The 25,352-nt window shown below is 37.3% G+C and overlaps 1 protein-coding gene across 1 annotated transcript in view; it reads left to right on the top strand.

Annotated features, from left to right (window-relative positions):
• The window catches only part of LOC114462871 (multiple PDZ domain protein-like), a 66,065-nt gene that overhangs the window by 29,698 nt on the left and 11,015 nt on the right, over positions 1 to 25,352 (top strand). Inside the window, exons 21-35 of the mRNA XM_028445957.1 lie at positions 5,199 to 5,504; positions 8,439 to 8,636; positions 11,653 to 11,830; positions 13,510 to 13,620; positions 15,216 to 15,269; positions 17,400 to 17,471; positions 17,934 to 18,030; positions 19,196 to 19,404; positions 19,651 to 19,742; positions 19,818 to 19,938; positions 20,035 to 20,127; positions 22,784 to 22,858; positions 22,956 to 23,285; positions 24,110 to 24,193; positions 24,321 to 24,514. Coding sequence (XP_028301758.1) covers positions 5,199 to 5,504; positions 8,439 to 8,636; positions 11,653 to 11,830; positions 13,510 to 13,620; positions 15,216 to 15,269; positions 17,400 to 17,471; positions 17,934 to 18,030; positions 19,196 to 19,404; positions 19,651 to 19,742; positions 19,818 to 19,938; positions 20,035 to 20,127; positions 22,784 to 22,858; positions 22,956 to 23,285; positions 24,110 to 24,193; positions 24,321 to 24,514 — 2,214 coding nt within the window. The remainder of the gene's footprint in view (positions 1 to 5,198; positions 5,505 to 8,438; positions 8,637 to 11,652; positions 11,831 to 13,509; positions 13,621 to 15,215; positions 15,270 to 17,399; positions 17,472 to 17,933; positions 18,031 to 19,195; positions 19,405 to 19,650; positions 19,743 to 19,817; positions 19,939 to 20,034; positions 20,128 to 22,783; positions 22,859 to 22,955; positions 23,286 to 24,109; positions 24,194 to 24,320; positions 24,515 to 25,352) is intronic.

The raw sequence follows: 25,352 nt of genomic DNA, 5'->3' as shown, positions 1-25,352 counted from the left end.
ATGGCGGAAGGACTAAAAGAGTTTGCGTACCTTTGGAGCATCCTGACACACATGCACCTGTTCTTCATCCACATGTAGATATTTTGCTTTAAACCATTCAAGTATGTTTACATTTTCTCTTTGTTAAAACTTGAGGAGTCGAGCTTAGTGGAGGTCTAGGTCGCTTTCCAACATTGCGGACTGCACCTTTAAGAGCGTTTCTTTTCAATCAATACTGTGAAGGTCCCAATGTGAATATTAAATACTGTAGGTCACGGTTTGTTATTTAGCAGTTATTTATGTTACATTGATGTGTAGCGTATTTGGTGTGACATTTGAATACATCATTAGTGACGCACAACTACCTTAAGGAAACAGTGTTAATACAATAACGCACACGTGTCAAACTCAAGGCCTTCCAGCTCTTTAGAGCATCCAATTTGGCCCACAAATGACTGAAAAAAAAACACATTAATCATTGTGTAAATTACTAAATAATCCAGTTGTAGAAATCTCAAATTCACCAATTTAATGAAACTCTATTTTGAGGGACTTGCAGTTTTGCTTTGTGTATTTCAGTGGTTCTCAAACTTTTCATTCTGCCAAGTGACAATATGTAAGTAACATATGCAACATTAGGTAGAAAAAGTGGTGGAAAGGGTTTACAAGTGCTGAAAATGTCATAAAAGTAGTGGAAAAAAAAGTGCAAAAAAGGCATTAAAATTTGATGAAGAAGTGGCAGAAATGGATTAAAAACTGCAAAAAATATGGCAACAAAAAGTGATGAAAAAAGGTTCAAATATGACAAATTTGGTGTCGTTGCAGTAAAATAGGCAAAAATGGTCTCATATTGTTTTAAAAATATTCTTTGTTTTTGTTGAGTCATCTGGTGACCCCCTCCCAGTGTCTTCCAACCCCAAATGGGGTCCTGATATTTCATGAATGCAGTCATTTTTAATTGCAAATTGTGGAAAGAATTCTCAATTTTTCCACAAACAATTCTTCTAATCTACACAAAAATTGGTTAAAAACAAGAACGTTTGAAGTGAAGATCTGGCAGTAACTGATATTAAAAACAATTGCACACTTGAGGTTAAAATTGTTCATTTTTCCCACCTAAAATCTGTGGCTCACTTGAGATCAAACTGATCCATATTTGGCCCCTGAATTCAAATGAGTTTGACAACTAATAATGCAATTAGGTGCTACAGTGGATAGTCAGTAATATCAAAGTCCCTGTAAAGCAAATTCAAATTTAATGGGTGGGTCAGAAATTATAGCCGCGTTACGTAACATAGCCATTCAACTTCTGCGGCCTCCAGCGCGCGCAATTCGCCTCTAGCCGAAAACAAACCACATATTCGGACTCAGGGGAATAAAACGCGTCCGCTGGTGCCACATTTTTCATGAAATGAGCACTTTTATACATCGCAGTTTTGTTGAGGATATTGACGAATGCTCCTTGTTTGGCCCGATTCGAGCATTTTTGGAAGCACTATCGACGCTGAAGCTGCTTGTTCTCCATAGACACAGTACACTTCCATAGGGTTAACACACGGAGGCGGCGCCCTTTCCACGCGTGGGCGTGGTTCCAGCACATCTAACAGACACGTCCCCAGCATCTCAGAGCAGAGAAAAATGCTTGTTTTTCCATGATTTTGAGACCTAGTTTTATATACTTAGCAATTTTTTTCATCTTTCAAATTTGGCTCAGTGGTCAATGACACATGTTTCTGTCATGTGATAAACTCATAACATAAATTTATTTTTGCTTTACAGGGATTTTAAAGAAGATTATTTAACCACAAAATAAACACTCATAGTGCGACTTGTGTCTAAATTAAAAATCTTTCACATTCCACAGATTTAGCTCTGCATGTCTTGACAGTGTGTGTGACTCAAAAAAGTAAGTACTGGTATAATATGTATATGTCTAATCATCCATATGTAAAATATGTTCAGTCAAAAACAGGACATTTTATCACCAATCATAGTTTACCATGTCTTTTACTGCCTTGTTTTGTGGTTGCTGTCATAGACAATTGATGCATTACAGTTGTGCAAAATTAGATTAGATCTTGGAATTTTAAAGGTTGCCTGAGGAGGAAAGTGGTTAAATTATCTCTCGCTCTAACATCAGCAGTTATGGCTCCATGCTGACGGTGCCTGTTTGGTTGATTAGAGGGAGACACACACACATACACCAACTCTCCAAAAACACCCACTCACTTCAATGTCGTTTTCTCTCATTTTCATACGCCTGTTATGCTTTTACCCTGACACACATACACACAGCGACACTCACCCACTTTCAATGATCTAACCTCCAAAAAACACCTTTTTTTTTCCCCCGCCGTAGAAAATATCTTTGAATAATTCATCACTTATCTCACCTTGAACAGTGTGCTTCCGAATAAAGGAGCGTTTTTAAGGAGCCTATCCTAGATGCACAGTCAGATGAACACACACATGCATTTTTTTTTCCGTGTGTGAGCGCACTCGGAAATACTCAGACACGCTCTCACTGCCTCCTCCTGACAGCACTTTAGACAAGCTAAGAGCGAGTGGAGGCAGATGAGTCGCTTTGGCAGCCTCAGAATAAGACACATAGAAGGCTGAGGGCTTGTCACTATCAAACTGCTTCTTTTGAAGCGAGGCAGGCCGTCCGCATGGCTCCCGTCACAACAGCTTAATGTAAAAGACCTACACATTCTATTTACCACGCTGAAACAAAACTTCTGCAAATTCCAACAACATTTCTGCCAGTAGCAAACACACAATATAACAAGAAGGGAAATTGAAGTGTGAAGGAGGGATTTAATGATGTCCTTGACATCTCTTCTGTCACGGCTCAGATACATCCAGCCGTTCGTGAAACAAAACTCTTTGGATGTGTCATCATCTGTCTACTCCGTGATAGAGTTGGATCAATTCACACTGTCAGGACAAAATAAAAGTTGACATTTTAAACAGCGGCAAATTAGCTCTTTTTAATGAGGCCCTATGAGAGCAAAATAACACTTTATTTTCATTAGCATGTTTTTATCATTAATTAAGCTTTGAAAATTTTGACTGTCACCTAAAACAATGAATTTACAACCTTGGGGCTCTATTCTCCCATGTGCATAAGTCCAAAAAGCCGCACAGTGGTGCTGTTTCTGGCTGCGTGCTATTCACCCCCTGTACTTAAGTCAGTCGCTGCGCCCTTCATCCCAGTTACGCACTGTGGGTGGAGCAGCCCTGAAATGTGGGTGTTTTACGCGCATTCTCCGGTGTGCGTAAGTCCTTTTCCTCTTACGCGCATCTAACCCTGGAATAAGTGCAGTGCCCCGATAAGGTGAAACATTATATTACACTAGAAATATGGACTTAGTTACATTTGAAGCCACGCGAACGTGTGTGTCGTGCAGCAGCAGCTGTGATCACTCAGCTGCTGCTGCACCATGAATTAAAACTCTGACAGACGCAGACTTCTGTCCACGTTGGTCACAGTGATTCAACCATTTTCATACTATGTCCAACGTAAAGTCACAGTTTGATCCACTACAGAGTGAAACAAGCTGTCATATCCAGATGAGGATGGACCAGAAACTGTTCCCACACATGTTTTAATGAGGCTCAGCTCAGGTCACTTTAAACTATTTATATTTAAAACGGTATTATGGAAGCCAATAGTTCTGTTTCACTGCAAACATCCCTCTGTATTAAAGCAGGACGCTCTGCAGCCGGGTTATTTCCTCATATCTCCAGCACATCTAACTCGGTCACGCTTTACAGTGATGATGATGATGATGATGATGATGATGATGATGATGATAATGATCAAGGTGAGAGATTTTAACTGTGACTCAGTCACACTGCAATAATCTGATCAAATCAGCCTGTTATATTGTTTATCAATGAAGGCGTTTCAAAATAAAAGTGAACTTTATCATTTTCACGGATTTCAATGACATTTACAAGCGCTGGGAAAACTCCATGTTCCGTGATTTCCGCACGGTGGGCGTGTCAGCAGCCTGGACTGGAGAATACACGTAGGAGAGAAGCGCGTAACTGCAGGCGCACAAAAAAGCGCTTAAGTCCAGACGGGAGAATAGAGCCCATAGTTACCCAAGCTGCTATTGTCCAAATATAACTGAGACAAACACGATGACTACTAATATCAGAGACTTCAATAAACCTGAACAGAAAAATGCAAAAATACCAGCAAAAAACAAAGTGTTATGATACAGTAAGTGTCATGGGAAGACTTTGTTGTATTCGGCGCTATATACTGTAAATAAAACTGAATTTATCTTTAAATGAATTAAAAGCCCTTAAAACCAAGCTTAGAGATCTCAGCAAATCAAATACCATCAAATGAATATGTAATGGGTTATATGCATTTGACTTTTAAAAAGACAAAGGTCGCCTTTTTCCTCGTGCAGTAGTGCTGTCTAAATATGAGGAATGTTACTCATATTCTGAAACAATCAATGTAATATATTGCATTATGTTGTGAAATGTAATGCAATTCTTGTGTACATCCTCTATTATCCATAAAATATTATTTATTTTATTCTATAAGAGCCAATATCCATTTCCTTTTAAATGTTGATTATAGGGGAGTGTCAGACAGTCTTATTATGTCATACATTTACCAACAATACGAGTGCAACTGGTAATAAAGGCGCGCAAAAGAAATACCATTACCATGAACTGATCAAAAGCATAAACCGCACACATGAAAATGATTATTCTCAGAAATGATGTTACACATTTACCTTTTCAGATACTTTAAAGTAAATGACATATTGAGGGTTAATAGTGTCTTTTGCAAGATTTGAGGTAAGTTGACTGAAAGATGTCTGTAGATTGTAATACATTTATAGCTCAAATATTGTCTTGAAACTCAAAATAAAGCTTTTTAACACAAAGCCATACAATTACTTTGATGGTTATTCTGTATGAAGTCCACATAAAATAAGAAAGAATCCCCTAATGATGCATGACAATTATATCTGCGAGTTTGTGGGGGTTAAATAGAAAGTATTGAATTAATGATATGATATTGCACGACTATGTCATTTCATTTTTCTTCATTTCTTGTGTCATCATTCATTGTTTAACAGTGAGATCGGAAAAATACACCCAAGAAAAAGCCTGTTTGTATATTAATATCAAAATCTTCACCCTATCTTCTCCTCTTTCTTTTGTTTAACGTTACCCTCCTCCCCTAGTGTAATCTATGTCCCAGCTCATCAAGTGGATGAACATCGTTCTCGTCTGGGTTTGCCTCCTCTCGCATCAATCACTACCGACAACGGATCTTTATCTCCTTCCGTACCAACAACTTCTCCAGAACCTGCACCAGATCTAGTCCGACCCTGCAGTCCCCCAATCGTATCCAAGCTCAAAGCGTCCGCCTCTGTGAAGTTCAAATCTGCAGCTCCAGATGCTCCCACAGTCAGAGTTTCTGCATCTTTCAAAGGTCTGCATACAGGCCCCTCCACAGCCCCCACCATAACACCAGCCCCAGACTCCAGGTAAAGTCCAATCTCTGCTCAACACTCACATTGGGGATAAAGTCAAACGCTTCATTAAACTTCAATATACACATTAATGTAAAAATGTCTGGCAAACCCAGAAACTTTTTTTTTTTTTTTTTTTAAATCATGTGTGTTATAGTGTGTTTCAAATACAGAGTAGCCAGTATCAATGCACAATGTAACAATATGCACAAGCATTTTATTTTAACTAGATTTATATTTGAGAAAGTGAAAGATTGTGTGTGGTGTTTTCATATGAAAAAAAAAAAAAATATTATGAGCTTTCTGCCTCCTCGTGCTCTGTATATCTATTTCTGTCATATTGTGTATTGTGCAGAATAGATAAATAAAAATGGATTCATAACTAAATGTAAATTTAAATGTATGTAATTTTAGATTATTAAAAAATAAATGTATTATAATTCATATACATTAATTTATATATATTCATAATATTAATTAATTAAAAAATGAAAATATATATTATATTTATATACAGTAATTATATTATGCAGATATTTAAAAATATAATTTCATAATAATTGAATAATTTTTTAAAATTTTAATATTGCTAGACATTTTAGATGACCCCAAGCTTGGAAAAACCCCTCATTAATATGTTTGAAATTTCTCGTTGGTCTTTATTAAAAGTTGTACTTTTGGGTCTTGGTTTCTATAGCTATGGTTCTATGGTTTAATGATTGTAACACATCACTCATGTGTTTCAGCAGTGAGAGTCATCCTAATGATCAGGTGTGCTGTGTGACACTGATAAACGGTATCAGGCACAGTGAGAGTCTCTTCCACACCGTATTCTTTCTCTGTGGTGAAGGCAAAGGCTTTTCTGAATGTTGAATCTCTGAGGTATATTTAGCCGCTCGCTTATGGGCCTCAGTGCTGACTGTCAGCGAAAAAAACGAATAGTCTCGCTTCTGTCTGTCCCTGCTTTCACTCCATCTCCAGGCCTCTGCCTTTCTCCTCCTGCTCTGGCTTCCATTTCTCTCCACAGCTTTTCCTTCACTCTTATCTTTCAATACATTGTCTCTATCGCTCACTGTGTGACAACATCTGTCTTTCATCTCTCTCTCTCTCTTTCTTGCTCTGTCTGACCCTCTCTCACCTCACACCATGCCTTTCCTCCCTCTTCACCTCATTTTATTCCCTGTATCCGACTGGCTCCAATCTCCCTCGCCTGATTTCTCTCTTTCAACCTCAGTCGAACCATTTGTTTTGTCCTCCTCTGTAACTTAACTGGCTATAGGCTCCTGTTGTGAAGATAGCACCGCTATCATTCACATCCAAAGGCTTGTTAAAGTCCTCCAACGTTCAACATATTCGTGAAAAATCCTCTCCTTCTCTTTCTTCCCCTCTCAATGCACACACACAAATACCAGGTATAGAAAAGAGTCAAAATGCACTCATAATAACATAGATACAAAGATAGAGCGTTTCTGTCACCTATCTTGTAGACCAGTGGGGTACGTGATGGCACAACATGAGGTACTTGAGAGAAAAAATGGAAAATTGTGGTTTTATAATGTTTATTTTTAGTTCAAAATGATAATCATACTACATATTACCAGCAACTCACAAAATGACAACAGAAACACACAAAGTAAGAGAGAACTATACTGAATAATAATAAGAACAGACAAACAACAACAAAATACGCAACATGACACCAAAAACACACACACTGAGAGAGAATGATTGAAATAATACCAGCAACACACAAAAACGACAACAAACACAAAAATAACAATAAGCACCCAAAATAAGAGAAAAATATACTGAATAATAAGAAGAACAGACAGACAACAACAAAATACGCAACATGACACCAAAAACACACACTGAGAGAGAAAAATATTTACTTTTACCAGCAACACACAAAACAACATCAAAGACAGAGCCCGACCGGTCAACCGCAGGAGCTGTGACCCAACTTAGATTCTTTAAAATGTGTATTATCACTTTTTCATTCATCATTATGCTTTATCGTGGTTTTTCACATCATTTTGAGGAAAATGTTGTCGTCGGACAAAAGGGGGTACTTCGATTCAAAATTAAGAGAAGGGGGTACTTGAGCCAAAAAAGTTTGAGAACCACTGATTATGTATTATCAGGCCATCACCCTAAGTAATAAACAGTCATACTGTAATATATTTCATTATTAGTGCTACCTCTAACATAACACAATATACTGTGATATGATTAGAAAAGAATTACAAATATTTCATTAGACTCTGACGTAAATTGTTCACAGAGTGCATTGGTCAAAAGTAAAACTGAAGAAATTTAAACCTGACCATAAACTGTGATCGCTGTGAAACTGAGCCAGCGACACTATCTCACATGTTTTGCTCAAAATTGACACTTTTGGGAATCCATATTCAGATTTCTTTCTGATGTATTTAGGATTACTGTTGAACTGGAGACCGCAATTGCAATATTTGGCATTGTACCACAATTTTCTAAATTAAATTTTATTTAAATTTAATTTATTGCCTGAAGGCTTATACTTCTTAAATGGAAATACAAATGCCCTCCATCTTCTAGAGTGTGGTTTGTTGATCTCTTACGTCATCTAACACTTGAGAAAATACAATATTCTAGAGGTTGTGCCAGTAAGTTTTTCACTCTTTGGCAACCCATCTTGGATCAAATTAAACAGGTGGATCAGAATAATGTTGTATTCATATTTCTATTCTATTGGTACTTGAATATAAATATTTCTTTTTTTTTTTTTTTTTTTTTTTTAAAGTGCAACAGGGTGAGAGTGTTCTGTGACATTGTTTTTTTTGTTTTGTATTATGTCTGCACAATCTACAATAAAAACATTTTGAGAAAAAAAAAGACCGATGTAAATGTTAGTTTTTTTTTCTTTTGATTCAGTGATGTACAAACCTGTGGGCTTTTCCTCTTCCTCAGTTGGCTGATTTCCAAATCTCCGCCTCTGATGAAGAAGGAGGACAGAAGAATTGGAGGCATGACGAAAACAAAAAGGGAAGGGGTCAATGTCGATGGGGCCGCAGCAAATATTCAAGTGGAAACCAAAGTGGAGGAGAAGGAAAAGCAAAACGAGGAGCTTCATTGCCATTCATCAGGTTTCTGGGATCAACCTAAAAGGTCAGCGAAAGCGTGATATTCTGACTATTGTCTTTTGGTGATGCTGAAACTCTCACTTTTAGAAAATTAGGACTTCACGTGGTGTTAAATATTAGTGTTACTGGCAATAGCTACTCTCTGTCATGTAAAGGCTGCTCTGTTTATTAACCTTTTTTTTTAAATTTCATTTTCTATTTGATTAATTTCTTAATTCAATAGAACGTTTTTGCAGCGAAGTGGTGGGGTTATTCTTGTGTAGTGGTATGGTATGAACAGAGGTGTAAAGAGTACTGATATATCCTACTCAAGTAGAAATACTGTTACTTGATTAAAATTATACTCAAGTACAAGTAAGTCATACATAAAATACTCAAGTACAAGTAAAAAGTTGGTCTAATAAATAGTACTCAAAGTAAGAGGTACTAGTTTCTTTTACCCACCACTTTGATTTGTTGGTAATAAATCTTGCCACGGTTCCCTTACATACAGTAAACATCTCATGTATAAACTTAAAAGAGAAGAAACGAGATCTTGCGCAATTGGAACTTAATTTTTTTTTTCCACAAAGGCATCTGTATAAAATAAAAAGTTTCTCAAAATGTACAATTATTTTTTTAAAAATAAAACAATGCCAATAAATTCAATTCAAGATAAAAAAACAAATTCTCAGGTTCTAAGTATAGCTACATTTATGAACTCTAAAAAAGTGCCATGCCAGATGTGCCATGTGGGTAACAACATATTAGGTAGAAATGCCAACCTGAACCAAATGACACAACATATGGATCATGTTCCATGTGCCATGAAACTGAAATAAAAAAATAAACACAAAAAATAATAATTTACTCAGTAACGGTTACTTTACTTCTTTTAAAACGTACTTAAGTTCAAGTAAAACTATTGATTCAGAAATATGCTCAAAAAAGTACAAGTACTGATAAAAGCAACTCAAGTACAGTAACATGAATACTTGTAATCAACATTACTTTCACCTCTGGGTATGAAGCCAGTAGAAGGAGGCCAGCAGCAGACCAGTATTTGAATGTATTTTTTTTTATAAACCTATATCCCCCTTCCATAAAGTAGAAGGGGAATATATGTTTGAGCTCCGACCGTCCGTCCAAGTTAAAGGGGACAGCTTTTCTCAGAAACTGTTTAAGATAGGACAACCAAATTTGGTGTGTGGCTTCAGGGTATAAATACCTTGATGGAGTTTGAAAATGAGAAGTGCGCAATTATTTTTTTTTAAGTTATCGCCCTTGTTCCGTTTTTCTTTACTCTGGGTGAGTTTGTGTGTTTTGACCTAACACTGTTGCCGTAGTAGTCAGAATCTTGAAACACCATGGCCTCCTGTTCTCTACTAAGTTCTTGTATTTTTGGCTTGAAAAAAATATGCTTGTGAGTATGTTTACGTGTACTGTTTGATAAGACTCCTAAGACTGATCGCGGTAAATGTTAGCATGAGCGCATACATGGGTTTTCCCGTAGACGTTAGCATGAAGCTAGCAGGCTTTTTATCCCCCTCCACAAAGTGGAGGGGGGATACAGGTTTGAGTATGTCCGTCCGTGCGTCCATCCGTTCGAGTTAAAAGGGGACTGCTTTTCTCAGAAATAGAGTTTGAAAATGAGAAGCGCGAAATTATTTTTTCCCCCCAAGGGGCCCCAAAACAAGAAACAACAAAGTCAATTTCTCATTTATTTGCGAGTCAAATATTTTGACGGTTGGTGGTATTGAATCATTGGCACATACCAATATAAAAATGGGCCCTCTTACCCCATACGTGTCCCCCGGGTGCCCCATTTTTCAAATGACTACTCCTCTGTTAGTTCTCCTTAGATCGAAATGCAGTTTGGTGTTAATACTCTATGAATTAATATGATGAGATGCTCGGAGCCCTTTTGATATATCGTTTTAAAGGTAATTCAATGTAGATTACGATTATGCCTTGCACAATTCAATTAGGGGCCCCACCCCCCTTTTTTCTGTAATTTCCATTAAAGTCATTTTCTCATTTAGTTGTGAGTCAAATATTGCGACTGTTGGTGGTCCCGAATCATTGACACATACCAATATATGAATGGGGCCCATTACTCCGTATGTGTCAACGGGCGCCAGGGGGCCCACTGGGGCCCCATTTATTAAATGACTACTCGTCCATTAATGCTCGTTGAATCGGGCTGTAATTTCACATTGATATTCTATGAGGAGATGTCAACACCCTCTAGGAGACCTTTTTAAAAGGGGAGGGGGTTGGGGGCCCGATGGCCCACCCCCTTTTCCGGTAATTTCTAAATTTATTGGAACATAGTCGTGTGATATATCGTTTCAAAGGCAATGCAACTTAGATTACGATTTTACATTGCACAATTTAATTAGTTTTACTCGGTGGAACCGAGTCATTTCACTGAATTCTCAAGAATATGGTACGTGATATTCGGCACGGGCCACAGTCCTGGCGGTAGTTCATCAGAACTTGTTTTTACTCTGTTTGAGGTATCTTCAAAGGGGACAGCTTTTCTTAGAAACCGTTTAAGATAGTCATTTGATATTCTGATGTGATAATATTTTCTTATGTATACATCTAAGTTCTTAGATTTAGGACATTTAGGAAAAGGTTGTGAGTTATAATGAGAACCAATCTGGCGGGGGATGTTGACTATGTCTTCTTGTATATTTTGCAGTGTATGTAGTTTCCTTCCTAACTTACTTACTGTATAGCTTTAATAGCTGTACACCACAAGTATAAAACATATAGGGTGCTTCATAAGCAAATATCGAGCTTCTCTGTCTCTGTTGGTCATTTTAATACTCTTATTGTTTCAACTTAATCCCTGAAAATTTATCTACATCTCTTAGCTGCTGACAGTAGAACAATGCCCCAAGAAAATACTCCGATTTCTTTTAACTTTCTATTGCTCCTTTATTCCCAGCAACTTTCTAAATCAGATACCAGTAAGGCATGCAGGAGACACTCATTCCTCATTTTGATCTTCAGCTCAGCTATATATGTTGCTGCTTTGCTTCTTTGTGCTACAGCGTGCAGCTGACTAGAGCAGCAGGCCAGTCCCTGGGTATCAGCATAATGGGAGGTAGAGGTATGGGCCGAAGGCTAAGCAGCGGAGAGATGATGCGGGGAGTCTTTATCAAGCAGATCAGCCCCGACAGCCCGGCAGCACTTAATGGCACCCTCCAGACTGGAGACAGGATTCTAGAGGTATGTGTGTGTGCCACTGTGCATGCATAATGTTGTCTGCACACTAAAGCATCTTTATGTAATTTTCTATAGATGTCAGCATACAAATATTGTATATATGCACAGGATATACACACTTATCCGTGGTCAGGTTAGGTGTCGACTAGATATTCAGTGAGTGGATTAAATGATCATGTGATTATAGCAAGTAAACAACGCGCTGTTTTAATTCCAGAGAAAATGTATTTATGTTCTGATATAGGTCAAGGGTGGATGGTTTAGTTTTCTAATCATGATCTAAATCAGGGCTGCATAATGGTGCACCGTTAAAGCTCGTTCATTATACACGCTTTAATATTTATACAGCATATTAATGAGCCAATCAAGTGAGGGGTGACAGTAGTGTAAAGAATAACATTATGCAGATGAAGTTAGGAAGCTTTATTTTATGTTCATATCAAACATCTGATCTGATTGGTGTAAAAGTAGGCCATTCTGACCTGTGTTATTTTTGGTGACTAAAAAATGTTCGTCATAGTTTTTGTCGAAATTTTAAGTGACAATAACTAGACTATGTCTAATTTTAAAAAACAAAACATTTCCATCAACTATCAAAACAACAAATTTTTTGGAAGGTATTTATGTCAATTGAATTCACTTCAACTTTATTTATATAGCGCAGATTACATCAAGTCATCTCAAAGCGCTATCAAAATATAAAATTCATAATAAGAAGGAAAAAACCAACAAGATCCACATAAACAAGCATTTAGCGACAGGAATAAATCTCTAACAGAACCAGGTTCAGAGGTGGCAGTCATCTGCTTCGACTGGTTGGGGTTAGTGGACAGAAGGACCAACAGAACAGAATGGAGAGATAGAACATCACAGTGTCCTAGACTATTTGAGCCGTGAACCACAGATCAGGAATTATCTACTCCAGCTTTAAGACACCTGAAATGACAGAAAATCTTTGGTAGGATTGATTTCGTTGACTAATAGTTTTATTCATAAATTTGGCAAACCACACTTTGCTGAAGCACTAAGACCGAGAAAAAAAACATTTTAAAGTCCAGTTGGAACTGTCATAATATCACCAAAAGACAAAAAGTAGACCTATTTTGTAATGTGCCTCGTATTACAACTGTATGATAATAAAAAGTGCACTATCATCAAAGTGGACAATATGGAAAACATGTACTGTAATTGGCAGACAACAACAACAGCAGATATTTGTAAGTTTCCATTCCTGTCAACCAGGAGCAGAATTTAGAGGCTGTGTGGGACACAATCTCACAAAAGTAGTTGAAGGCTAAAAAAACATGTCACTCTGCTGTATTAGAGTTGAGCTGTGGGTACAATACTGAGAGGCTGAAGGAAATTATCAACTGTCAAAACTTTTCTGGTATCCGTGCTCAAGAACACTCTCTTTGAAATGGGTTCATTGCTGGTGTTTTTGCAAATGGATGAGTTTAGCTATTTATAGGCCGGGAAGAGTTCACGAAAATGTTTTATTATTCAGGAAACAACTAATCAAGATCTGTAGAGCGGTTCTGAATTTGCTTTCTGATATGCATTTGTATGCATATTTCCTACTTAGATTACTGGCTTTTTCCTGCATTTTTCTTTATATCTTCCCTCCTTATATATTTATTATACATATATGTATATATGTTGCTATGTCTGCTTTTTTATCTAAGGTTAGTGGAGTGGACCTTCGACATGCCAGCCATGAGCAGGCTGTTGAAGCCATTCGTAGGGCTGGGGACTCGGTCACCTTCCTGATTCAGTCCGGACTGCACCGAGCCCAGGTAATGGACTTCAGAAAATAATAAAAGCTTCTATATTTGGTGGACTATTTTGATTTTATTTTTAGAAAATTTTAGTTTTCAACATGAATGCAAACACCAGTGTATTTACCACAATGAGAATAATAATAATAATAATAATAATAATAATAATAATAATAATAATAATAATAATAAAGATGAAGCCTGTGCATGTTCGAAAAGAAGTAAGTATAGGAAGAAGACACAATGAACTATGATCCTACCCCTTGTAATATCTAGTACGAGGGATGTAACGATACACAAAAATCACGGTTCGATACGTACCTCGGTTTTGAGGTCACGGTTCGGTTCATTTTTGGTACAGTATGGAACAAAATGCAAAACAAAAATTTGCTTGTTGTTTATTCAAAACTTTAGTAAACCAACAATGTATTTAACATTTGTACAGAATATGAAAATAAAGTTTAAAAAAAATACAATACTTGTAAAGTGCTGCCTGGTAATAATATTCTTTAACAAAAAATACATTAAATATTATTGAAATAAGCTCACGGCTTGTTAACAGGTTTTAACAAACAAAGAGTACAGCACACTTCCAGCATGTATAGCCCTTGGTTTAGACCTTCATGTTTTTGGCCAGAAATAATGTACTTGTCCACATGGTCTGCAGTAAGTGCAGATCTGCTGGCAGTTACAAATGCAAAACATACATTTGCTTGTTCATTCAAAACTTTAGTAAACCAACAATGTATTTACCATTATACAGAATATGAAAATAAAGTTTTAAAAAAAATGCTATACTGTTGTAAAGTGCTCCCTGGTAATAATAATATTATCAAACAAAAAAAAATACATAAAATATTATTTAAAAAAATATTTGCGTTTGCACTAAGGACATTTTCTTTCTTGTCGCAGTGATATTCGCACTCAGGTGGTGCCATTTCAAGTGAGTTCGCATGTTCGCCGTGTTCCCAGAAACATACGTTATTACAGCTGAACAATGTCGGCACACTGCCCTCGTTTTATCCACTTGTCTCTCTTCGTTGCAATATTTCACCCGGAAGCCAAAGTGTTCCAAAGCAGGAGACTTTTGCGACAGTGGAGAGTCCTCCAGCTCTGGTTTCTCACTAGCATTAGCTATGACATACACAGGCTACACATGTAGCTGCAGGCGGAAGTAAACACACGCAACTTCCGTTACGTTCCGGAAACTCACCCGTACACAACCCTGTACCCGAACCGAACGTCCTGTACCGAAATGGTTCAATACAAATACATGTATTGTTACACCCTTATCTAGTACTATACTTTATTTCTGTACATTCATCTTCTCATAATATATACCTATTTACACCATAAAAGGAGACATAATTGATATATATATATTTATATACATACATATATATCAATAATAATAGTTTCTGAATATTCAATATCTTCATTTACTGTAGATTTTTTTTCAGCTACATGCTTTGGTATTGCAGTGAGTTCTAATCTATTGAGGCTTCTTTTCTTTCACATAAAATTTGAAAAAATGTGAAGATGTGGTGACCAAAGTACTACACGTTGCATGACTATATCTTCCTTTCCTACTTTTCATCTTCTTTTGCTCACAGCCGCCAACCGCAATCATTTCTGAGCGACTGACTTCAACACAACACAGCAGAAAGGTAACACTGATCCTGATCTCAACAAGGTCTGAAATGTTTTCTAGCCTTGAATTATTTTGACTTTGACACCGATTATAACTTTACTAATGCTTTTGTAGCAAAATAGAAATTCTTAGGGGCGGATTCACTAAGATCTGAAACAAAGGGTGGTAAACCAGTTCTGTCCCGAAATCCTTTGGTGACGCAGTTTCCTCTCCTGCTGCGAGGGATTTACTAAGATTGCAGCAATGATTAGCGATCGTGCAGAAGTGGTGGAGACCGCCCCTATTTAAATGAGCGTTTTGCTCATTTAATGTGAAGACGTGAGTGCACAGAAACACACAATGACATTTGAGGAAGTTAAATAGGAGGCAGATGGACTTCTCTGTTAGCTGCACAAACATTTCATAATGTAGAAAACTAAAAAAACAGAAACTTAAAAAAAAAAATTAAACCTAATGACATTTTTTCCTTCTAATTTAATGTGGCTGTTCCGTCCTTATTTTCTTATACTAGAAAGGTTAACTGGAGCCTTTTTTTACATTTCCGCTGCGTTTTGTGTCAACATTTACTGCAGCTGATCTCTGCGTGTGTGTTTGCACCTGCTTGTCAGTCGTACTTTTTTCCAGTGCTAAAACAATCATCGCAAACAGTTCCAGATTTGATTAATTGCATTGCGCCTACTGCAATAATTTATTTTATGTGCCCCATATGAGATCTGCCTACTTTACATATTCATCAGAGGGAAACGTGCTAAATGGATTGAGGGCGCATTCTGACGCGTATTCTGACACTCAGTCCTGATTCCCTGGAGTTTGTACTCCTTATTAGCGTGTGGAGTGACGTTTGCACACGTTTTAATACCCCTAAACCTTTAGTGAATCCGCCCCTTTAAAGCCCCTTTAAAGCTAAAGCCATCTTTGGATGGCTTTAGCTTTAAAGAGTAACTAAACCCTGACATTTTGGCTGATGTGCGTGATTAAGACACAAATATATGCAGTATATAAAATCTCGCCACAGGTGCTAGTTTTTATAGGAGGGGCGGGGCCAACAGTGGCGGTTTGTGAGAAAAGAAGCAACAAATACATCACAACAAGGGTTGGGGTCAATTATAATTGTAATTGTGTAATTGATAGTTAATTACACTTATGGTGTAATTATAATTGTAATTTAAAAAATACGTTGCTGTCGGAATTGTAATTGAATTGCAATTGCCGTTAAAATTCTATAAAAAATGTCAATTGCAATTTAATGCAAAACTGGGGAACCATGTTAACGTTTTGCACATGGAGTTAGCAATTACTAAAATATGTTTAATATCAAGCTTTCCCACATTTTACCATTTAAAAATAAATAAATCTAGGGGTAAACTAACAGATAAGAGGCTCAGACGCCCACTGCATAATATTAAAGCCTATCTTTTCATTGATTAGGAAGCCTAACAAAGTAACCATTACATAGGAAAGAAATTAGATAATAGTTTGTTATCATAAGAGATGCTAACAGAAAGCTAACACAAGAGGAAGGCTAACTTTTATTAGGTTATTTATTTCAGGCTCAGTAATTGTGATTAATTGAAAATGGAATTTTAGTTATAAACTATGTATATGTGATTGACTTTCTGAAGATACAAAATAATTTAATTCTATTTGAAAATAATGCTTTCCTCTGTAATCATAATTGAATTGTAATTGAACATGGGTAATTGAAATATATAATTGACCCCAACCCTGGTCACAACCCATCATTCTCAGCCAATAGCAAAATTCAATTATATTAGCCGAGTTTTAACCCATAGAGGTGCAGTCACTCTTCCATTTTTACAAAAAAATCTGCTAAAATTGAAACACTTTGACTAACATGTCAAAAGTTAAACAAAAATCAATTATCAGCACTACTTCATACTTAAATGCATTTGGTTTCAGCAAAAAAAAAACCTGTGCTTTTGGGGTTTAGTTACTGTTTAACTGGGCAGTGAAAAAGTGTGTGGCATTAGATTGGCTCAGCCTGTGTATGACTAAAGCATAGATTAAATACTTTTTTTTTTCCCGAACAATATCATGCATGCAACGACAAGTTATTCTTAAGCAAGAAACTACAGTGTCTATATAGCAATGCGTGAAGAGGCTCTGTTTTCTCACATGATCTTAGGAACCTGATACTGTCAGTGGTGTGTTCCTTAGTCCCTCCCCTGCAAACCCTTTCACTCCCAAACCCTTTAAGGTTAGTTTCAATGTGTGTATTTGTTTATGGGCATGTGATTATGGAATGGATGCATGCGTTTTAGTGTGCGTTATGTAGACGTGCTTTTGCATTGAACCAGAAAAAGTCCTAATTAATGTGCATATGTTCAAATTCCCTTGCAGTTACCTTACTCATTTAAAGCCTTTGTATTTTTTCTCCTTTGATGGAGATAACTCTTAAAAGAGAGCGCCTGCTTTTGAAGTTTTTATCCTTTGGACATTTTTTAAAGTTAGAAAATAATGCACGGTTCTGGTCAACTTTAATGTTATTTTTAGCTTACATTAAATATTGTTCATTAATTCATTCAGCTCATCAGTATTTTCTCGTTGCTTCATCAAGCGCACCGAACAAGCCTCAGGGGTTGTCTAACTCGTGCCTGAAGGACCCCTGAGGCATGTCAAGCTTGTGTTTCCTATTCAATAATGCAAAACTACTCCCAAGGTACCAACACCAACTTCTGATAAAGTGGATCGGAGAAGCCCCACAACTGTCACTACAACGTTGCCAGCAGCTGGAGACGGAGACGACACAGGCAGGAGTAAGTTTCTGTACATACAGTAGATGTCACAATGATATAAAGAGGAAACCTCTGAAGTCCCAAGGAACTGTACATTTTTTTAATAATCTTGGACATTAAATTCTGTTTTGTTGATGGAAATGTGTCTAAAACATGAAATAGTCCTCTACATGTGAAAACAGCTACAGCTAAATGTGCATGCACTGTGGACAAGGACTTAAAAAGTCACGCTCCGTCATTAAAAGAAACACTTTTTTATCGTTTTTAAATTAAAAAGGTGACAGACTTTCAGTTCTTGGGCATGACCAAACCTAATTAAAATGAAATTCATTGCCCTCCGGCGCCTTGCTGTAGACAAAACCTCTTAATACACTTGATAACATTGCAGTCTAACAATCACAATGACAGTGTTTATTTCCTTTTTGAAAGCTAATTTGTGCCTAAAGTTTGAAGGCTATATTATTCAGCATCATGTTTGCATGTAAATAACCTTTCTCTCCATGTCTCATTGTTATATTGTTGCAATGTTATTTATACATTCCTTAAAAAGGATGAAAATGTCATCAAATGAAAGATTAACACTTTACTTGAAGTTTTACGCTGTCATTATTATGACATGGCACCTGTCATTAGCATTAATAAGGTCTCATGAAGGCTGTCATTACCCTAACCCTAACCCTTCATTATCCTAACCATAAATCTAACTCTAACCTTAACCCTCATCCTTAACCCTTAACCCTACTTAACCCCACTCTCCACCTAACCCAAAAAATGTCAACATAGCTCCAAAGGTGTCATAATTTTGTGAATGACACTAAATGACAGCTTAATGACAGCCTTCATGACACCTTATTCATGCTAATGACAGATAATGACAGAGTAAGGTCAGCCTTATGTAGAAAACTTCAAGTGTTACCGATGAAAGTAGCAAACTATCTGAATGTTGTAGTTATAAAAACAGAGATTTAAATCTTAATTAGCACATATAAAAAGTAGTTAAAGTGTAGTAAAACATACACTTTCACAACACTTTTACAGATACAGATGTTTTTATAGGATGTAATTCTTCTCCTCAAGGCTCCACGTTTCAGGTGTTACACAAAGTTTTGTCACTTTTTTCTGACTCGCCCATCATATCCTTTTCATCTCAACCTCCTCCTTACTTCTGTAACTTTGTCTCCCCAAGAAAAGATGCTTCAGCGTTATGGCACCCTGTCGGGAAAGCTCCATATGATCGAGCTGGAGAAAGACCCAGCGGCTCACGGTTTGGGAATCCATCTCACTGGAAACAAGGATGGCTCCCGGGCCCGAATGAGTGTTTATGTAGCAGGTGTGGAGTCCCATGGGCCTGCTGGTTTAGATGGAAGGATACAAGTTGGGGATGAGTTATTGGAGGTGAGAGGAGAGTGGGGGAACTGATAGCTTCTTTAGGCTAAAGGCAGCCAAAATGAAGTATGTAGAGCTTTGACTAAATATAGCACGAGAGACAGCCATTGGTTGACTTGATTGATCAAAATTTTGTATGCAATTTATACAATGAAATGCGATTTTTGAAATCAAACAGTTGCCCATTATGCAGTTTAAATCTAGTACTTTTAGGTAGCTAAAGAATTATAGCATGTAACTTTATGTTTCTTTTAGATTAATGGTCAGATCTTGTATGGCCGCAGCCACCAAAATGCTACTAACATCATCAATAATGCTCCCTCCAAAGTCAACATTATTCTCATCAGGTAAGTTGTTCTTTTTATGTTCAGGCGCAAAGTTTTAAGTTATCTTCTGAGGCATTTCTGGTGTTGTTTTGCCAGAAATGAAGCAGCTTTGGCTCAAATGGACCAGGAACTGAAACCAGAGTGTAGAGACTTGGTTGACTCCCAGAAAGAATGTGAGGGAACATCCAGAGAAGTTAAGCACATTACTCTTCCTCAGGTACAAAGACTCCTGTTAGCTTTAACATAGGCGTTGCTGAGACTTTTTTCACCTGGCCATTCCATCAACCATTGCTTGCCATCATTCTTCCTTCAGGATCATGTTGGTCTTGGCCTTTGCCTGGCAGAGGGTGGGTCTACGGAGGGGCTGGAGGTCAAGTCCCTGATTCACAAAGGCACTGCCAGTAAGGTACGCAAGTTTCTTTAAAATCTCTGAAATCTGTTGCTCATCTTGAGCTCTTTCAGAATGAAGCTGCATGACAATGAAGAAAAAACACTGACTCGAGCACATTAACCTTGTTCTTGGCTGCTTTTGAACATCATCTTAGCCTCAGATCCTCCCTGTCTGAGTGTCTGAGGCTTGACAATCAGTTCAATCAGTTTATAAAATTCTATTAATTTTATTAATAAAATGTTTTTACTAGATTTTTTTTATTATATCACCATTACTGCTTTATATTTTCATATATTTTAGCTTTCTATTTAGATTTTATTAAAAATGACTATTATAAATTAGGGCTGCACAATTAATCGATTTTGGTTGCCACAATTAAATTAACTAGACAGCATGATTGTTGCACAGGTGTGCCTTAGGGTGGCCACAATAAAAGGCCACCCTGAAATGTGCAGTTTTGCTTTATTGGAAGGGGGATCTGCTGTGACCAACATTTGCCTCATGCAGTGCAACACATCTCCTTGGCATAGAGTTGATCAGGTTGTTGATTGTGGCCAGTGGAATGTTGGTCCACTCCTCTTCAATGGCTGTGCCAAGTTGCTGGATATTAGCAGTTACAAACTAATTTGTCAATTTATACCAAAGTGTTTTTACATTCTATGATTTTATCACATATTTAAATATTGTTTTACAAGTTGGTCAATGACTGGTGTGAGCACACTCAAATCAATAGAATCACTTTATAAAAATGCCTTAAAAGTCTTTGTTAAAAAGCCAATATCCTTCCATACTGTATTTGTAATAATTTTCAAAAACAATTTATTGAGCCTAGATAATTTTAAACATTTTAAATATGATTGTTTTGTTCGCAAAGTGTTAAATGGATTAGCCCCGCCCCCTCCCCTGTCGGACTTCTTTAAACCTAAGACTCAGAGTGGTGCTCGGACACAGGCCTCCTCTAGAGGTGACTGTGAGGTGCCTTTCAGAAGAACAGCCTTTAGACAAAATGCTCTGTCTGTGAAGGCCTGTAAGTTATGGAACAGTCTCTCCCTCACTGTTTGGGAATGTCCTACATTTCCTATATTTAAAACTAAACTCAAAGTGTGGCTTAAAGCAAGCCAGTCTTGTGACCATTAAGTAACTCTTCTTTTACTTTTCTTGTACTTATTCATTTCCGTTACATTGTTTGTTGTATTTTCTGTATTTCTGTCATCTGCCTAGGGACTACGGATGTAAATTAGCCCTGTGGCTATTATCCGGCATGTTTAAGTGTGTTTTTGTTCTTTCAATGCAGATGTTCATTAATGTGTAATGTCCCTATCAAATAAATAAATAAATAAAGTATACGCCAATCCAGAGCATTCCAACCATGCTCAATGAGTGACATGTCCAGTGAGCTGGCCATTCAACAACTGGGATGTTTTCAGCTTCCAGGAATTGTGTACAGATCATTGCAACATGGGGCCGTGCGTTATCATGCTGCAACATGAGGTGATGGTCGTGGATGCATGGCACACGGTATCGGTGCATTCAAAATGCCATCAATAAAATGCACCTGTGTTCATTGCCCATAACATACTCCTGCCCATACCATAACCCCACCACCACTATGGGCCGCTCCATCCACAACATTGACATCAGCAAACCGCTCACTCACATAAGGCCACACGCGCTGTCTGCCCTGAACAGTGAAAACTGGGATTCATCCATGAAGAGAACACCTCTCCAACGTGTCAGACGCCAATGAATGTGAGCATTTGCCCACTCAAGTTGGTTACGACGACGAACTGCAGTCTGTTTTCTTACAGTTTGTGCAGAAATTCTTTAATTATGCAAACCGATAGTTGCAGCAGCTGTCCAGGTGGTCTCAGACGATGATGGATCATGCTGGATGAGAAGGTCCTGGGCTGGTGTGGTTACACGTGGTCTGTGGTTGTTAACCTGTTTGGATGTACTGCCAAATTCTCTGAAACGCCTTTGGAGACGGCTTATGGTAGAGAAATGATCATTCAATTCACGGGCAACAGCTCTGGTGGACATTCCTACAGTCAGCATGCCAATTGCATGCTCCCTCAGAACTTGCAACATCTGTGACATTGTGCTGTGGGATTAAACTGAACTTTTTTAGAGTGTCCTTTTATTGTGGCCAACCTAAGGCACACCTGTGCAATATTCATACTGTCTGATCAGCATCTCGCTATCACCTGTGAGATGGGATGGATTATCACACATTTGTGAACAATATTTGTGAGAAATTGGACTTTTGTGTGTACAGAGAATGTTTTATATCTTTGAGTTCAGCTCATGAAAATGGGAGCAAAAACAAAAGTGTTGCATTTATATTTTTGTTCAGTGTATATATTGGCTTTTTCCCCCATTGTTTTATTATTGATATAGTTTCTCTCTATTGATTGTTGCAATGCATTGCTCCATGCTAGGCTGGATGGATGGATAGATGGATAGATGGATAGATGGATGGATGGTAAAGTGCAGTTGCAATGACAATTGTTATAATTTATGTGGACGTCTTCATGTAAAGCTTCCATGTAGAGCTGCAGTCAAGAGATCTTCAGATATAAAGTATGTCCAGAGGGTGTGTTTGATGTTCTCTTTCCCCTCCTTCCTTCTTTAATGCACGTCGTACATTTTTAATTCATGCGTCTCTGTGTAGGATGGAAGGATAAAGGTTGGAGACAGAGTCCTAGCTGTGGGTGATGAGCCTGTGGCTGGGCTGAGTGTAGACAAGGTAGAAACACACACGCACACACACACGCAATGCAATGTGCACCTCAAGGTCACAGTGATTTAATGATTTATGACGGCCACATCCTCTTTGTATTCAGGTGTCCAGTTTGATTCTAAAACATCGGGTCACTGTCAAGCTTTCCATCAGCTGTTCCAAGAGTTGTTCCACACCTCCTCCTCCTCCTCCTCTTCCTCTGCCTCCTTCTCCTTCATCTCTCTCCAAACCTCTGTGGTCCTCCCACTCCTCTCCGTCTCCCAATGCCACGCCCTCCTGTCCAACGGAGCAGTCGGATTGGCTCGGATCTGTGCCCGCACCTTCTGACCCTCTGACCTGCCCAGTCGTTAGTGGAAGTGAAACCATTATAGAGATTTGCAAAGAAAATATGGGCTTGGGCCTCAGCATTGTTGGAGGATGTGACACTCTACTGGTAGACAGTTTTTCTTTCTTAAATATTCTTTGTATATTCATATATGTAAGATGTATTGTGTAAAATTTACTGTCAACCTTTATTTTAACGTATACATCTGTTCAGTATTTATCAGGGTTGGGGTCAATTATAATTGTGTAATTGATAATTAATAACAATTATGGCATGATTATAATTGTTGTTGTAATCATAATGAAATTGTAATTGAGCTTAGATAATTGACTATGGTACTGTAATTTCCATGGAAATTCTATAAAAAAATGTCAATTATAATTGAATGCTAAACTGTGGAACCATGGTAGAGTTCTATGTACAGTTCTACACATACAGTATGTAGGTAACAATTATTATAATAGGTTTCATAGCAAGCTTTTCCACATTGTACCATTAAAAAGAATTTAAATCTAGAGGTATACTGACACAAAAAATGCTAAAAACTATTTCAACCTATATTTTCATTGATTAAGAAGCCTAACATGATAAGGTTAGATGATAGATATTTGTTTTTAGTGTATTTTACAGCTGATTTATCACAAGAGATGCTAACAGAAGAGGAAGGTTAACTTTTATTTTAGGTTTTTTATTTAGTAATTGTGATTAATTGTAGTTTAATCTTAGTAATTGAGAACATAACTGTAATGGACTTTCTGAGGATAAAAAAAATAATTGTAATTGGTAAAAAATGCTGGTCAATTGAAATGTAATTGAACATGTATAATTGAAAATGTAATTGTAGCTGAAAAATGTAATTGAGCCCAGCCCTGGTATTTGTAGTTACTTGTGCTAAATAATCAAAAGAATCATAAGCTGATTTCTTTCACCAGGGGGCAGTAGTAGTCCATGAAGTCAATGATGGTGGGGCAACACAGAAAGATGGAAGGCTGCAAGCTGGAGACCAGATTTTAGAGGCAAAACTGTTTCCTGTTTAGTTTATATGTCATTGATATTTCTCGTTGATCCTATAATACTAAATATTCTAAAATGGGGTTGTAATATTCCACATGTTTTCTGCCTCTCATTCTCATGGTCCTGTAGGTAAATGGCATAGACCTGCGGCAGGCCACCCACGATGAGGCGATTGCTGTGCTGCGGCTCACCACGCAGCGTGTTCGGCTCTGTGTCTTTAGGCACCAGGAGGCCTACAGGGAAGAGGACCTGTGGGATGTCTTCAGCCTTGACCTCAGGCCTCATCCTGCAGAAGGCCTTGGGTTCTCCACTGTGGGAAAGAGGTACACTCCTGATACACTACATCAGAATCAGAAATACTTGATTTATCCCAGGGGGATATTACTTTGTTACAGAGGCTTGAGAAATATTACAAATGAAAAGAAGAAACACTAAACAGAAAAAAGAAAATGTACATAATTAAGTAAAAGACTGTTCATTCAATAAGGATTAAATACTAGTGCACACATTACAGAAGAAAAAATAAAACAATACTAAATGTACAAATATATTATTAACATTCTTTTTATTACATATTCTGCTTGCCATATTTTCTCAAATAAAAGCCATTAAATACTGGCATTGTATGGTTTAATCTAATCAAATATAAAATGACATAGTGTCAAGAATAGGGGTGTGAAAAAAATGGATTTCACGATATATTTTCGATTTTTTTGGGTGCCAATTTTAAATCGATTTAAAAAAAATATTATGTATATATATTCATTTATTTTATTTTTTTCTGATATTTAATCAATAATTAATTTGAGACTTCTACACAGTAGTTTCAGTGAAAAGAAACTTGTTGCACTTTATTTTATGATGGCGGTGTGTAACACTGCATTTTCTGTTTTTCAGTGAAAATGTGCAAAAACACTAATAATAAATAATAAATAGGATGTTTTGAAGCAAATAGTTTTGACTCAGTTTGTCCTCTGAATGATCAATATCTTCTGATGAACTTATACAGCAACTTGATTGTTCATCTCTACGTTTACGTTTGATATTAACTGGGTAGAATATTGCAATATATCGTGATATTGCAATATCGTGACCCAAGTATCGTGATACGTATCGTATTGCAACATCCTTGCCAATACTCACCCCTCGTCAAGAACCAAA

Source organism: Gouania willdenowi, chromosome 1, assembly GCF_900634775.1.
Source record: "Gouania willdenowi chromosome 1, fGouWil2.1, whole genome shotgun sequence".
NCBI classification, from domain to species: domain Eukaryota; kingdom Metazoa; phylum Chordata; class Actinopteri; order Blenniiformes; family Gobiesocidae; genus Gouania; species Gouania willdenowi.
Note: the sequence above shows the minus strand (reverse complement) of the source record. Positions and strands in the feature narration are given on the sequence as shown.